A 15,157-nucleotide genomic window follows, 5' to 3' on the forward strand; every position below is an offset into this window, starting at 1 on the left:
GGTCAGTGCACGCATGCGTGGATGCTAAGTCACTTCAGTCGGCCTTTTTGTGATCCTATGGACTGTAGCCTGCCCACCTGGCTCGTCTGTCAATGGGATTCTCCAGGTGAGAATACTAAAGTGGGTTGCCATGCCCCCCTCCAGGGATCTTCTGGACCCAGGGATGGAAGCCATGTCTCTTATGTCTCCTGCACTGGCAGATGGGTCCTTTACCACTAGTGCGAGCTGGGAATCAGTAACAAGATGCAAACTTTAAATCAGTAGAACCTTTCTCCTGAATGGACATCTTACTTAGAACAAAACATAGGAATCAAATTGTAGCATCTAAGGAAGGGGGAGGATCGGAGGTGGGGAGACTTATGGCCCAAGGTGTAAAAACTGCTAATGCAGAAAATAATCTAAAGGAACTATCCCAATGTTTAAAAATTATAATTTAAAAAACGAAGAAGCATGTAAATATTTATATATTTTATTGTGTGTTTATATAAATTTTATATAAAATACATGCTATTTATATATGATATATGAATATATAGTATAATATGTATAAACACGTGTGTATACACATATATACATATACACACACACATATATATATATATATATATATATATATATATATATATATACACACAAACACATATACCCCATTAAAGGTTAGTTCAAGATAAAGGCCTTGTTTATGTGATGATATGTTTCAAAAGCCTAAAAATACTTATAGACAATAAACCAAAGTTTATCCTAATACTGGCAGGGAAGGGTATAAGAAAACTTATATATGTGGTAGTGCTATTTATTTCCAAGTTGTAGTTACTAATTCAAATTTTTTAAAAAAAACAACTCTAACTCCAATAATAGAGAAATGATTAAATAAATTTTAGGATACAATGTTCAAGAATACTACACATTCACTTAAAATACATCCAGAGGAATTTGTAACACCATGAACAAGCAATGTAAGAGTAATAAGTAAAGGAGAAAAAAAAAAGGTATAAAATCTATGCTTACAAGTTAAAAATAATCCCTCACTGAAAATAAGTCATACAGGATGAAAAATACAAAGATGATTTATCAAATTTTTACAGTTGTTGTCTTTGGTTGCTGAGGTTATTAATTATTTCTTTTTAATTTAATTTCTTTCAATTTAACTACATATTTCAAATTTTCTAAAAGGATTATATATGATTTCTATAATTGAAATAAAGTAAAAATAGGAAATAATTTAATTTACAGGGAAAAGGAAAACCAGGAATATATAGTTTAGCCCATGGGTTAAAAAACACATAAACCCAGAATTTTTTTAAAACACAGAAGAAAAAGAAAGACTACGTTCATTTCAGCACTGTGACATGCCAGACCTCCTGCTGCAGCAAGCGCAACTTAGTCTGACCAGTAGATGTCACTGTTACACTTCTTGCTTTGAGTGTATCTCATGCATTGGAGAAGGAAATGGCAACCCACTCCAGCGCTCTTGCCTGGAGAATCCCAGGGAAGAGGGAGCCTGGTGGGCTGCCGTCTATGGGGTCGCACAGAGTGGAACACGACTGAAGCGACTTAGCAGCAGCAGCAGCAGCAAGATACATAACTTCTTTTTAGATAAAGTGAGGTTTTAAAAAAATGTCAAAAGCCTTTGACTGTGTGGATCACAACAAACTGTGGAAAATTCTGAAAGAGATGGGAATACCAGACCACCTGACCTGCCTCCTGAGAAATATGTATGCAGGTTAAGAAGCAACAGTTAGAACTGGACATGGAACAAGAGACTGGTTCCAGATCAGGAAAGGGATATGTCAAGGCTGTATACTGTCACTCTGCTTATTTAACTTCTATGCAGAGTACATCATGGGAAACCCTTGTCTGGATAAAGCACAAGCTGGAATCAAAACTGTCAGGAGAAATATCAATAATTGCAGATATGCAGATGACACCACCGTAATGACAGAAAGCGAAGAAGAACTAAAGAGCCTGTTGATGAAAATGAATGAGGAGAGTGAAAAAAATTTGGCTTAAAACTCAACATTCAGAAAACTAAGATCATGGCATCTGGTCCCTTCACTTCATGGCAAAAGATGGGGAAAAAATGGAAACAGTGAGAGACTTTATTTTGGGGGGCTCCCAAATCACTGCAGATGGTAACTGAAGCCATGAAATTAACAGATGCTTGCTCCTTCGAAGAAAAGATGACTAACCTAGATAGCATATTAAAAAGCAGAGACATTATCTTGCTGACAAAGGTCTGTCTAGTCAAAGCTATGGTTTTTCCAGTATCATGTACGGATGTGAGAGTTGGACTATAAAGAAAGCTGAGTGCCAAAGAATTGATGCTTTTGAGCTGTGGTGTTGGAGAAGACTCTTGAGAGTTCCTTGGACTGCAAGGAGATCCAACCAGTCTACCCTGAAGGAAATCAGTCCTGAATATTCATTGGAAGGACTGAGGCTGAAGCTGAAACTCCAATACTTTGGCCACCTGATGCGAAGAACTGATTCATTTGAAAAGACCCTGATGCTGGAAAGACTGAAGGCAGGAGGAGAAGGGGACAACAGAGGATAAGATGGTTGGATGGTATCACTGACTCAATGGATATGAGTTTGAGTAAGTTCTGGGTGTTGGTGATGGACAGGGAAGCCTGGCAGGCTGCAGTCCATGGGGTCGCAAAGAGTCAGACATGACTGAGTGACTGACTGAACTGAGGTTAAAAAAAACTACAAATTTCCAGTTCATCTCATGAAGGGTTGTAGTTTTTACATCCCTCAGCTTCATTCCAAACCTCCTTTTACAATAACTGAGATGCCCCATGTTTTTCTAAAATGACATACAATGACTGACTTTATGATGATGAAAAGTACAAGGTTCCTGTGCTCTTGGATGCCTGAGAAAACTGTCACCCATGTGAATATTACAGGCCACAACTTGTCAAAGACATACAGCCAGGCTTGAAAGTAATGAATTGGAAGGTGTTAAATGAAATCAGGAACACAAAACTGTAGTAAGTATTAAAGTTAATGGCAGGGGTAGGAGGGGCGGTTGCGGTGAGGAAGCGTCTCTTGGATTCCTAAAGCTCACTCCCATCTCTGACAGAAAATGGGGAAGTGAAGGGGGGCAGTAACAATTGTGACAGTCTACAATGTGGAAGTCAAGTGGGCCTTAGAAAGCATCACTACGAACAAAGCTAGTGGAGATGATGGAATTCCAATTGAGCTGTTTCAAATCCTGAAAGATGATGCTGTGAAAGTGCTGCACTCAATATGCCAGCAAGTTTGGAAAACTCAGCAGTGGCCACAGGACTGCAAAAGGTCAGTTTTCATTCCAATTCCAAAGAAAAGCAATGCCAAAGAATGTTCAAACTACCGCACAATTGCACTCATCTCACATCCTAGTAAAGTAATGCTCAAAATTCTCCAAGCCAGGCTTCAGCAGTACATGAACTATGAACTCCCTGACGTTCAAGCTGGTTTTAGAAAAGGCAGAGGAACCAGAGATCAAATTGCCAACATCTGCTGGATCATGGAAAAAGCAAGAGAGTTCCAGAAAAAACATTTATTTCTGCTTTATTGACTATGCCAAAGCCTTTGACTGTGTGGATCACAATAAACTGTAGAAAATTCTGAAAGAGATGGGAATACCAGACTACCTAACCTGCCTCTTGAGAAATCTGTATGCAGGTCAGGAAGCAACAGTTAGAACTGGACATGGAACAACAGACTGGTTCCAAATAGGAAAAGGAGTACATCAAGGCTATATATTGTCACCCTGCTCATTTAACTTATATGCAGAGTACATCATGAGAAACGCTGGACTGGAAGAAACACAAGCTGGAATCAAGATTGCCGGGAGAAATATCAATAACCTCAGATATGCAGATGACACCACCCTTATAGCAGAAAGTGAAGAGGAGCTAAAAAGCCTCTTGATGAAAGTGAAAGAGGAGAGTGAAAAAGTTGGCCTAAAGCTCAACATTCAGAAAATAAAGATCATGGCATCCGGTCCCATCACTTGATGGGAAATAGATGGGGAAACAGTGGAAACAGTGTCAGACTTTATTCTTTTTGGGCTCCAGAATCACTGCAGATGGTGATTACAACCATGAAATTAAAAGACGCTTACTCCTTGGAAGAAAAGTTATGACCAACCTAGAGAGCATATTCAAAAGCAGAGACATTACTTTGCCAACTAAGGTCCATCTAGTCAAGGCTATGCTTTTTCCTGTGGTCATGTATGGATGTGAGAGTTGGACTGTGAAGAAGGCTGAGTGCCGAAGAATTGATGCTTTTGAACTGTGGTGTTGGAGAAGACTCTTGAGAGTCCCTTGGACTGCAGGGAGATCCAACCAGTCCATTCTGAAGGAGATCAACCCTGGGATTTCTTTAGAAGGAATGATTCTAAGGCTGAAACTCCAGTACTTTTGCCACCTCATGAGAAGAGTTGACTCATTGGAAAAGACTCTGATTGGGGGCAGGAGGAGAAGGGGACGACCGAAGATGAGATGGCTGGATGGCATCATGGACTCAATGGACGTGAGTCTAAGTGAACTCCAGGAGATGATGATGGACAGAGAGGCCTGGCGTGCTGCGATTCATGGGGTCACAAAGAGTCGGACACAACTGAGCGACTGAACTGAACTGAACAATGTGGAAGTAGGTAAAACCCAGCCCTCTGCTTTGTATAGGTCAGTCAGCGCTTCTGTGTCAATGAATCCGTAAAAGAATGGGAAAGAGAAGGTTGTTTTTTTAACAGGTCATCCAGTATTTGGCAGATTTCCTGCCAAACTGTTCACCTGTTATTTGAGTGGCTGCAGAGAAAGGAAGGTGTAGGAATGTGGAAGACAGGCTATTTGAATTTCACTGGAGGATCCAGAACGTATCAGTCAGTTACTGTATGTTCTCAAATTTTTAGAAGATTATTAGGAGTGGCAAATGGTGTCTCACACAATAAGGTTTAGGCCACAAAGTGGTGTTAGCAGAGTACTCTATAAATGCTCAGATATTTACATGACTGTGTAAACACAGTCACTTTCTAGTGCACAAATTTCAAATCAGCAACGTGTATCTGTTTTCTGCAGCTGATTGATTTTTAGACAATGACCCTCACACAAAAGACAGCTTTAGCAGCCTCGCAGACACACTTTATGTTAAATGCATATTAAATGAGTCTCTATTATATACAAAGAGTCATAGCACAAACACAAAGGTTTCTACTCACATGGAGATCCAAGTGCAATTCATTTCTGTTGGGTTTCTCTCTTTCCTCCTGGAGCAGAAATGGACAGGCTGGCCCTGCTCTGTAAGCCAGGACCCATGCACCTCCATCTTTGCTGGGAAGGTCCTTAGCTGTTGTCTGCTCACTGAAGCCGTCCCGGGGAAAGCCCTCAGAGGAGATGCCTAGACCAAAGCAGAGAAGACCATGAGTGACACACAGTGGTGACAATCCATCAAGCCAGCCACTTCTGGGGACTCTTATGTGGGCCACTGCATACTACTTCTTACTTCCCTTTCTAGGTTATATTTTTAGGGTTTGCTTTCCCCCAAAAGTGCTTAAGTATTCTTTCTGCTTATCTTAAGTATTCTTGCTTATCTTAAGTATTCACACTCAGAATGAATTAAAATATATGCCCTCATATCCAAGGCATATAAAAAATACGTCTGTTCGCTGTACTCAGTGCTCCCTATTCCTGCTTACCAGTCAGGCTATACAGATCATTCTCTTTGAGAATAGAATCAGAGGACAGGCTGCAGGATTTGGACTCCTGACTTAGAAGCTGGCTTTACTTGCAAAAGGTATCACCTGAACCAAGTCACTAGTGTGTATTCTTTGAGGGCAGGAACTGCATCCACTTCATGTTCATTTCTGGGGATCGCGGCCTTTGGTCAGTGTGTTGAATGAGTGACACCCACGTGAGTGCACTACTTGGAACTCACTTTCCTATCTCCAGAATGAGAGTATTAAGCTAGCTCTTCTTTGAATTATGTTAGGGCGATAATAGTCAACTATGTGTCAGGCACGGTTCTTAACCCTGTTCTTTGGTTTTCAAAATAACTCTATAGGTAGGTATCATTAGGGTTCTCATTTTAGATGGGAACACTGAAGTGCAAAGATGTTCAACAAATTGCTTAAGATCAGTAAATGATAAAGCCAGGAATTGAACCCAGGCAGTCAAATACAGGCAGGTGTGCTCTTAATGACTAGACTCCATGGTCTCTGCCTGACATTTTTGAGATGGCGATACCTCTCCTACAATAAAAGGACTTTGTGGTCAAGTGAGCATGTAGCTTTTATCCCCAGAGCCATGACTCATGTTAGAATACTAAAGACCTTGAGATGTCCTTTAGTAAAGAAACTTAACTCTATATAATAGCATTTTCCAAACTTAGTTGACCACAGAATCCAATTAAAGGGACACCCGTTAAACATGTCACAAGCCACCAGTGTTCCATTTGAATAGAGTTTGGAAACGAGCCGTAATGTCCCACAGGGCTCTCAGGTTCCTAGACCTCTTCTAGTTCCTGGTAAGCAAACTTGGCAAAATATTAAGCAACCAGGCAGAAGTGAAGAGTTTAGGCTCAGTGTACTTTCGCAATAGAGATGACTGCTGGATATGTGACAGGGTGTTTATTACACATTATCCTTGTAACAGTGTCTCTTTGGCAGGGATCCAATGCCACCCAATGACTTCAGCCATGCTGAACACCTGACTTACAAGTAATCTGAGCCACGAGTAAGTCAGCAAACAAAAGGACTGTGGGATAACACACTTCTCCTTTATATTAAAGTAGCATTTCAGGAGAAAATTTGCAAACACCCAAGGTTTTGCTTTCTGTTTGCCTGTTGGGTCGGTTGGTTTCTAATCACACTTTAAAACTGAAAGATGATACAGGTCACAGTGTCTCTACAGTTGCCCTCTGGCAGGCTGGCCCCAAAACACTGCAGTGAAAACCAAGAAAATGAAGGTCCAGGGCCTTGGGCATCTATTCTGCAGACATGTGCATCCAGAAGGCCAAAACTAAGCTTTCTTCACCTGAGTTAGGTGTCTTAGAATGAGGGTCTTTTCAGGAACTTGGCCTCATTCTTTCCACAAGCCTCTTCCTACCTAGTGTCTCCAGATAGACTTTCTTCTGGGCTCTTGTTGAGGGCCTTATGTGCTACAGAGTGGCCCCCACTACTGCTCAGAAGACAGGGAGGAATAATGCCTAAAAGAACCTCAGAGAGGAGACAGTCTACTAAGCTCCTCCTGTATACTCACGGTGACCCCAAATAAGAGGGCAATGCCAGCCATGCTTTAAGAGATGAAGAGACTAAGTGTGGACCCCTTTTCATTTCCATTTATAAAGCTTATCCCTCTCCTAGAATATTTCTGTTTAGATAAGTTCTATTTATTTAGCTCATCCCCCCTCATTTTTAGCAAGAAAAGAGAAAATCAGCCTTTTAAAATTTATGGTGTACTCTAACCTAGTTACTTTGTCTTCGAAATGTATTCATTACTAATCACACCTCTCATTTCAAACCCCTCCACTTTCCACTTTTATTTTGGAATAGCTTCTGGCTTTGGGTACAGTTTACACAGTTTGACAAAACAACATAAAACATGCTGTATACATCACAAAGAACATGCTGTGCGATAACTAAGGTAAGACACCTTGATCATCAAAGGCACATTGTCTGGTGAGTGGTTCATCATTTAGGTATATGAGAGTGGTAAATTCCCACAAGGATAAGGACCTCGTGTCCTTATATAAAATATAGACGCCCATGGAAATGCATCTACACACCTTTCGTGGCTGTCCACCACTGCAAGAAGCAGGTGTGGGGTGCAATCTAGCTCACTTTACGCAGAGGGAAAGACAATATGAACTTTAGACAGAAACAATGGAAAGTAAGTTCATATTGGAAACAGTTTTAATTATGAAGGACCAGTTTTTAATACCTAATCTTAACCAGACAATATCCCTATGAAGCAAACACTCAGGGTAAAACTATGATGGGTAGTAATCTGGGGAAAGGTTGTTAGGACAGGAAAGAGGTAACAAAAACGGTTCTCAAAAGTCTGACAAAGTAGGCGAGGACACAAGACAAATTCACCATTGGAAAGGACATAAACTAATAAATTATTCTATTATTTTTATCAAAGTATAATTGATATATAATGTTGTGTTAATTTCTGCTGTAGAGCAAAGTGATTGAGTTATACATATATGTATATATTTTCTCTTTTTTTTCTTGTCAAAGAAGACAATAGTTTAATGAAGAACAAATTTTTATTTTGGACCATCTATTTTCTTATTCATTCATATAAAAACACTCTTGAAATGTTTGTTTTCTGTCCAGCTAATTGATATTAGATTCTCACTGATTTTATCTTCTATGGTATTAGGCTTATTTGTTTTTGCATAATATCCCTGGGGATTCCCTGGCGGTTCAGACGAAAAGAATCCGCCCCCGCCCCCCAAAACAGGAGAGGTGGGTTTGACCCCTGGGTCTGGAAAATCCCCTGGAGGAGGAAACGGCAACCCACTCCAGCATTCCCGCCGGGAGAATCCCATGGACAGAGGAGCCCAGCAGTCCACAGTCCCCGGTGTCACAAAGAGTTGGACACGACCGAGCCGCTAACACACTGCATTTTCATATATTCTAAAAATTATATTAGTTTGAATCTACTTACAAGTATCAGGAACCACTATTTAAGATGTCTCACAAATCTGCCATTTATCTATTTTTTATTTACGTATATGCGCTCAGTTGTGTTCCACTCCCTGTGACCCCATGGACTGCAGTCCGCCAGGCTCCTCTGTCCCTGTGACCCTCCTGCAAGAATACTGGAGTGGGTCGCCACCTCCTCCCAGGGATCCGAACCCGCACCTCCAGCACTGTAGGCGCAACCCTTACCGCTGAGCCAGCATGGATAGCCCATTTATTTTTTATAGTAGGAACACTGCAGGGAGGTTGGTTGGTTGCTGGCATTGATAAACAGCTTAAGGATTCACCCTTCTGGCTTTCTATTACATCATCATCATAGGCTGGCATTTTGTTTCTTGCCTCCAAGATGCCTGTTCCATCTCCAGGCATGAGGAGAAAAGTCAGTGCCAGAGCTGGTGTTACCATTTAGCAGGAAAGAGAAACGTTTCTAGAAATCTCTTGTCAGGCTTCTGCTTTAGTCTTATTGCCTAGAACTGAAAATATTCTTTTCCATTATGGTTTGTTACAGGATATTGAATATAGTAAGGACCCTGTGCTATACCTTAGGATCTGTATATCCGTTCTGTGTATAATGGTCTGCAAACCCCAACCTCCGATTTCATTATATATATTATAGAATGGATAAACAACAAGGTCCTACTGTATAGCACAGAGAACTGTAGTCAATATGATAAGCCATAATGAAAAAGAATATTAAAAAATAATGTATATATATATATATATATGTGCGTGTGGTGTATATTAGACTCAAGTCTGAAAAGTTTTAATAATATCAACTCATTTTCTGAACAGTCAAAAATAAAGCATATGTCTATGCCTACTAAAATAGGCATGTCTATACTACTCTCTTCAACTGAATATATTTAATAAAGAGAGATAAAAATTATCTGAAATTAGGTAAGTATATTCTGTCACAACAGTCAAATATCACTTAAATTTCTAATGCAAATAGATTTTGAGGTGTTAGATTTTCATGGAACATTTTACAAAAAGCTTAAAACAGCCTTATCAACATAATCATGTCTTCCCCCTTTCATGTGCACAGACTATAAATCTAATTTTTCCTCAGTATTTATTAGTTATTTTGTTTCTCAAAATCATTTCAGCAGCTTGATGGACCACACATACACACACAGGTTAATTCCACAATTGACCATCTGTTAATACAACATACAGCACAGTCACAGTACAGGAAGGGCAACTTACCTTGGGACCACTTTGAAAGTCTGTGTTTTTCCCATATGAGCTGCACTTCCTGATGCTAACCTACAACATCAAACTGGGATTTTGCTGTCAATTATCAGTACAAAGGAAGCAGACGGAAAGGAAAAGTGATGTGCCATTTAAAACTGGAGGCAGTCTCCACAGCCCAGCTTCCCCAGTGGAGTGAGTCTCCCTACCCAAGATATACTGGTTTATTGTTCCCACATCTTTACTCTCTCACTTCACTGTGATTATTCACCCAAGGCCTTTCCAGTTGCTTTTGTAGCTTCTCCCACTGATGCAGATGTCATATATTTCCCCAGGTCCATGGACACCGAGTCCCTGGATGCTGGATGTGGCCCTGTGACTTGTTTGGGGGAAATGAATGTGGCCGATGTGACAGTGTGCCAGTCCTGAGCCAAGACCTGAAGAGGCGTTGTGTGTTTTAACACGCTGCCTTTTGTTTCTGCCATTACCAGAAAATAAGCATGTCTAGGGGGCCTGGACTTAGACACAGAGCAGACCCAAACCCTGTGAGCCAGCACAGCTGAACTCAGATCAGATCAAGTGAACCTTGCCAACTCTTAGACCAATGAACGAAAACAATAAATATTTGCTCTGAGCCACCAAGATTTGAGTTTTGTATGTTGAAATAGCTGCCTTATACACTCTATCATCTGTCCCCACCAGAAACACCATACCTATTTTTTTAAAAAATCAAACCATTTCAGCTGAGAGGACTAAAAGGCTACAATATGTTTCTTTTATAATTTGTACTGAAAATATTCACTGTATTAGGTTTTGAAAATATTAAGTGAAAAATCACAGCATGCCCATATCCTTATTCATACCACAATCTACACACAAACTACATTTCATTAAAGATGATAACCTTATTTTACCAGGCATTGGTTTTAATTATCACACACACACACACACACACACACACACACCAATGTCCAAAGAGAAGTATGCAAACATACTGTATAATCAGATCTGGACAAAAGTCTCTAAGGAACAAAATTACAGTGGCTTTCAGCCTTTCTCCTCTAATTTGCACATCATACTGAGCCCTCACTTGACAGCAGTGATGGAGTATTATGCCTCCAAAAGGAGAAGAGAAAGAAAAAACCCTCAGCCTGAAACTCTCATGAGTTTTGTTCCTATGCTGTAACTCCCAAGGCAATCCATCATACTTGACTTAAAATAAATCCAAAGAGGTGAAATTTCCTCAACCGTGAATATCAGAACTGATATGTAAAGGGAAACAGGTTGTCTTCCGTTATGTTATTCAAACATGTACTTACAAGCAAGAGAGACAGCTATCTAAATGTGTAGCTAATGGAAAGTGACATTGTTAAGTACTTGTAAAGAGGGTGTGTGCCTGTGTGTAATTATTCATGTCTATGTCTAGGAAGACGGAGCTTTGGCAAAAGTCTCATGGCTGGTATCTGTCAATTAGAGATCAACCCTAGGCAATCCCACTGTCCCAATTTTCATTCCTTGTAATATTGAATGATATAATGTCATTAAACCAGCCAGGCAGACACAACTCTGAGAAAGCATCTTACTAATCCAGCTCAGCCTCTAACTCTCCTCATAAGAAGTACATAGAGAGAGAAATGATGAGCACAGACAGACAGGTGGACAGTGTCCAGAGGCAGAGAAGGCTGCGGTAGATCCAGAAGTAAGACAGATGGAGGAGTAGGCATATCAATCTCAGAATCTATGAAGGAAGCATCCAATTCCATTGAACAAATACAATGTTATTTGGATCGTTAAGATTATGTGCAAATTCAAACAAAATATAATTTAGAGTTAGAGTTATTTATTTAGAGTTAGAGTTATTTATTTAGAGTTAGAGTTATTTATCTCCCCTCCCTATTGTTCATTTTATAGTTGAGAGACTAGAAACCCAGGAAGATTGTAACATTTCTGACATACCCAGATAGTGGCAAAGGCAGAACTAAAATCCAGGTTCCAGGGAAATCTTTCATGCTGTTTAGAGGAGGGCATTATTGTCAATTCCCAGATGGGAATACGGAAGTCTGAGGAAGAAGGAGATCTGAATGGTTTGATAGGTGGGATCGAGTCTTAACTGTGACCTTTACTAATTGTTTGATGTTAGTGGAACTACGAGACCTCCTTGAATCTTTATTTCCTCATTAGTAAGATGAACATAATACAAATATGCCTAATATTGAGCTGTGCTCAAAGTCGTTTTCCTGCGGAAACCTTTTCATGGACTCAGGGTGATCAATTGATGGAGTATGAAAACAAGATCCTATTTTAATTTAAAAAGAAGAAGAAAAAGAAAGCTGTTTACAACAAAAGCATATTACACATCACATACTTGTGTTAAGGACTATTCTTTTTTTGTCAGAGAAGATACAGGGAAGAAAAATTAAGCTCATAAGAATTCACAGTAGCACTCCAGTGCAGCAGATCCCAAATCTGTTCGAGTTCTAAAAATAGAATTCACATCATCAAATGCAATAGCTCTCAGAAAGTGGCTGATCATCTCTAGAAAGTGCAGCTCCTCGGGGCACTTCATAGACACACTATGACACATTTTCCCGAAGTTCAAACACAGGAGACTACAGCATGAATGAAACTATGTATAGGCATCGCTACAGATGAAATCGCTTCTTAAAGAGGCACATCAAATCTATTTTTATGATTAGTACGTTAACCTCCTTCCGTGACCTTTTCCTGTAGAGAATACAAATGTTAGATGAGAGGCAAATATTACTCACTCCAGGAAACTGAACCGTGGCTATAGTTATACTGGATATTTTAACACCTGAAAACAGCGACATGTATTTAAAAAAGCACAAATGCTGCCGAGTCACTCTGCTTTAGAAATGATACAAGGGAGGAGGAGGAGAACCTAAGTAAGGTTTGGTGCAGAAAAGATCAAGAAAGGGTCAAATCTGGAAGGCTGTAAGGTTCACTGAGATATTAAGAGCCTCTGTCCATTCGCATATAGTAAATGCTAAAGAAACTGATATTGGTACTTCAAATGCCTTAGGTTATCAATACATTTTGGTCTGCTTGGTCATGAGGAATATACTTGCTTATTAAAAAAATATTACTGAAGAACAAGAATAAATGTGTTTCTTACAGTATTCATTATAAATAAATTTGAATAACCTTTTTTTTTCTTTTTAGTCACATTGCCCCAGTTATTATGGGGATATTTCCACCAGTGGGAAACCCAACTCTTGAAGAGATACGACATAATTGCTAATTATCTTAATAGCCAAGGTTATACAAAAACTAAGCCTTGAATGATAAAATATATAATCAACATTTTTTAAAAATCTCTCTAAAAAGAAATGATCTTGAGAAATTCACAAAAAAATGAATACACATAAAAGAGCAATACAAAGAAAAAAAGGCATATATGCTAATTCTAGAGGTAAACATTTATGATATTAAGAACAAAATATGGTTTTGAGTGTCCTTATAAGGCAAGAATGAAGCCGCATTTAGTTATCTCACCTCTATTACCAAAAAGAAGAATCACTAATTCTGTGGGCGGACAAAAGTTTTTCTAATATTAAATTCTGTAAGAAATTGCTAGATTAAAGAATTCCCACCTAAGCCTTTTCACTCACTATACAGTCAGCAAAAAACAAGACTGGGAGCAGACTGTGGCTCAGATCATGAGCTCCTTATTCCAAAATTTAGGCTTATATTGAAGAAAGTAGGGAAAACTACTAGGCCATTCAGGTATGACTTAAATCAAATCCCTTATGATTATATAGTGGAGGTGACAAATAGATTTAAGAGAGAGAGTGCCTGAAGAACTATGGGTGGAGGTTTACAACATTGTACATGCAGTGGTGACCAAAACCATCCCCAAGAAAAGAAATGCAAGGAGGCAGAGTGGCTGTCTGAGGAGACCTTACAAATAGCTGAGAAAAGAGAAGCAAAACGCAACGGAGAAAAGGAAAGATACATCCAACTGAAGGCAGAGTTCCAGAGAATAGCAAGGAGACGGAAGAAAGCCTTCTTACGTAAACAATGCAAAGAAATAGAGGGAAACAGACTGGGAAAGACTAGAGATCTCTTCAACAAAATCAGAGATACAAAGGGAATGTTTCATGCAAAGATGGGCTCAATAAAGGACAGAAAAAGCAAGGACCTAACAGAAGCAGAAGAGATTAAGAAGAGGTGACAAGAATACACAGAAGAACTATACACAAAAAAAAAGGTTTTAATGACCTAGATAACAAAGGTGTGGTCACTCACCTAGAGAACACATCCAGGAGTGTGAAGTCAAGTAGGCCTCAGGAAGCATTACGACAAACAAAGCTAGTGGAGGTGATGGAATTCCAGCTAAGCTATTTCAAATTCTAAAAGATGACGCTGTTAAAGTGCTCCATTCAACATGTCAGCAAGTTTGGAAAACTCAGCAGTGGCCACAGGACTGGAAAAAGTCAGTTTTCATTCCAATCCCAAAGAAGGGGAATACCAAAGAATGTTCAAACTACCATACAATTGTGCTCATTTCACATGCTAGCAAGGTAATGCTTAAAATCCTTCTAGCTAGGCTTTAACAGTACATGAACAAGGAACTTCCAGATGTACATGCTGGATTTAGAAAAGGCAGAGGAATTAGAGACCAAATTGTCATCAACTGTTGGACCATAGAAAAAGCAAGGGAATTCCAGAAAAACATCTGTTTTCATTGAGTATGCTAAAGCCTTTGACTGTGGATCACAACAAACTGTGAAAAATTCTGAAGGAGATGGGAATACCAGACCACCTTACCTGTCTCCTGAGAAACCTATAAGCTGGTCAAGAAGCAACTATTAGAACCAGACAAGGAACAAACAATGGTTCAAAATTTGGAAAGGAGTATGTCAAGGATGTATATTGTCACCCAGTTTATTTAACTTGTGTGCAGAGTACATCATGTGAAATGCCAGGCTGGATGAATCACAAGCTGGAATCAAGATTGCCAGGGGAAGTATCAACAACCTCAGATATGCACATGATACCACTCTAATGGCATAAAGTGCAGAGGAACTAAAGAGCCTCTTGATAAGGATGAAAGAGTAGAGTGAACAAGCTGACTTAAAACTCAACATTTAAAAACAAAGATCATGGCATCCGGTCCCATCACTTCATGGCAAACAGATGGGGAAAAAGTGGAAACAGTGGCAGCTTTTACTTCCTTGGGCTCCAAAATCACTGTGGACACTAACTGCAGCCACAAAATTAAAAGATGCTTGTTCCTTGGAAGAAAAGCAATGA

The 15,157-nt window shown here is 39.6% G+C and overlaps 1 protein-coding gene across 1 annotated transcript in view; it reads right to left on the reverse strand.

Annotated features, from left to right (window-relative positions):
* FMN1 (formin 1) overlaps positions 1-15,157 on the reverse strand; it is a 437,404-nt gene that overhangs the window by 335,329 nt on the left and 86,918 nt on the right. Inside the window, exon 2 of the mRNA XM_018054501.1 lies at positions 5,201-5,379. Within this exon, the coding sequence (XP_017909990.1) occupies positions 5,201-5,379 (179 nt within the window). The remainder of the gene's footprint in view (positions 1-5,200; positions 5,380-15,157) is intronic.

This window comes from Capra hircus, chromosome 10 (assembly GCF_001704415.2).
Source record: "Capra hircus breed San Clemente chromosome 10, ASM170441v1, whole genome shotgun sequence".
NCBI lineage: Eukaryota > Metazoa > Chordata > Mammalia > Artiodactyla > Bovidae > Capra > Capra hircus.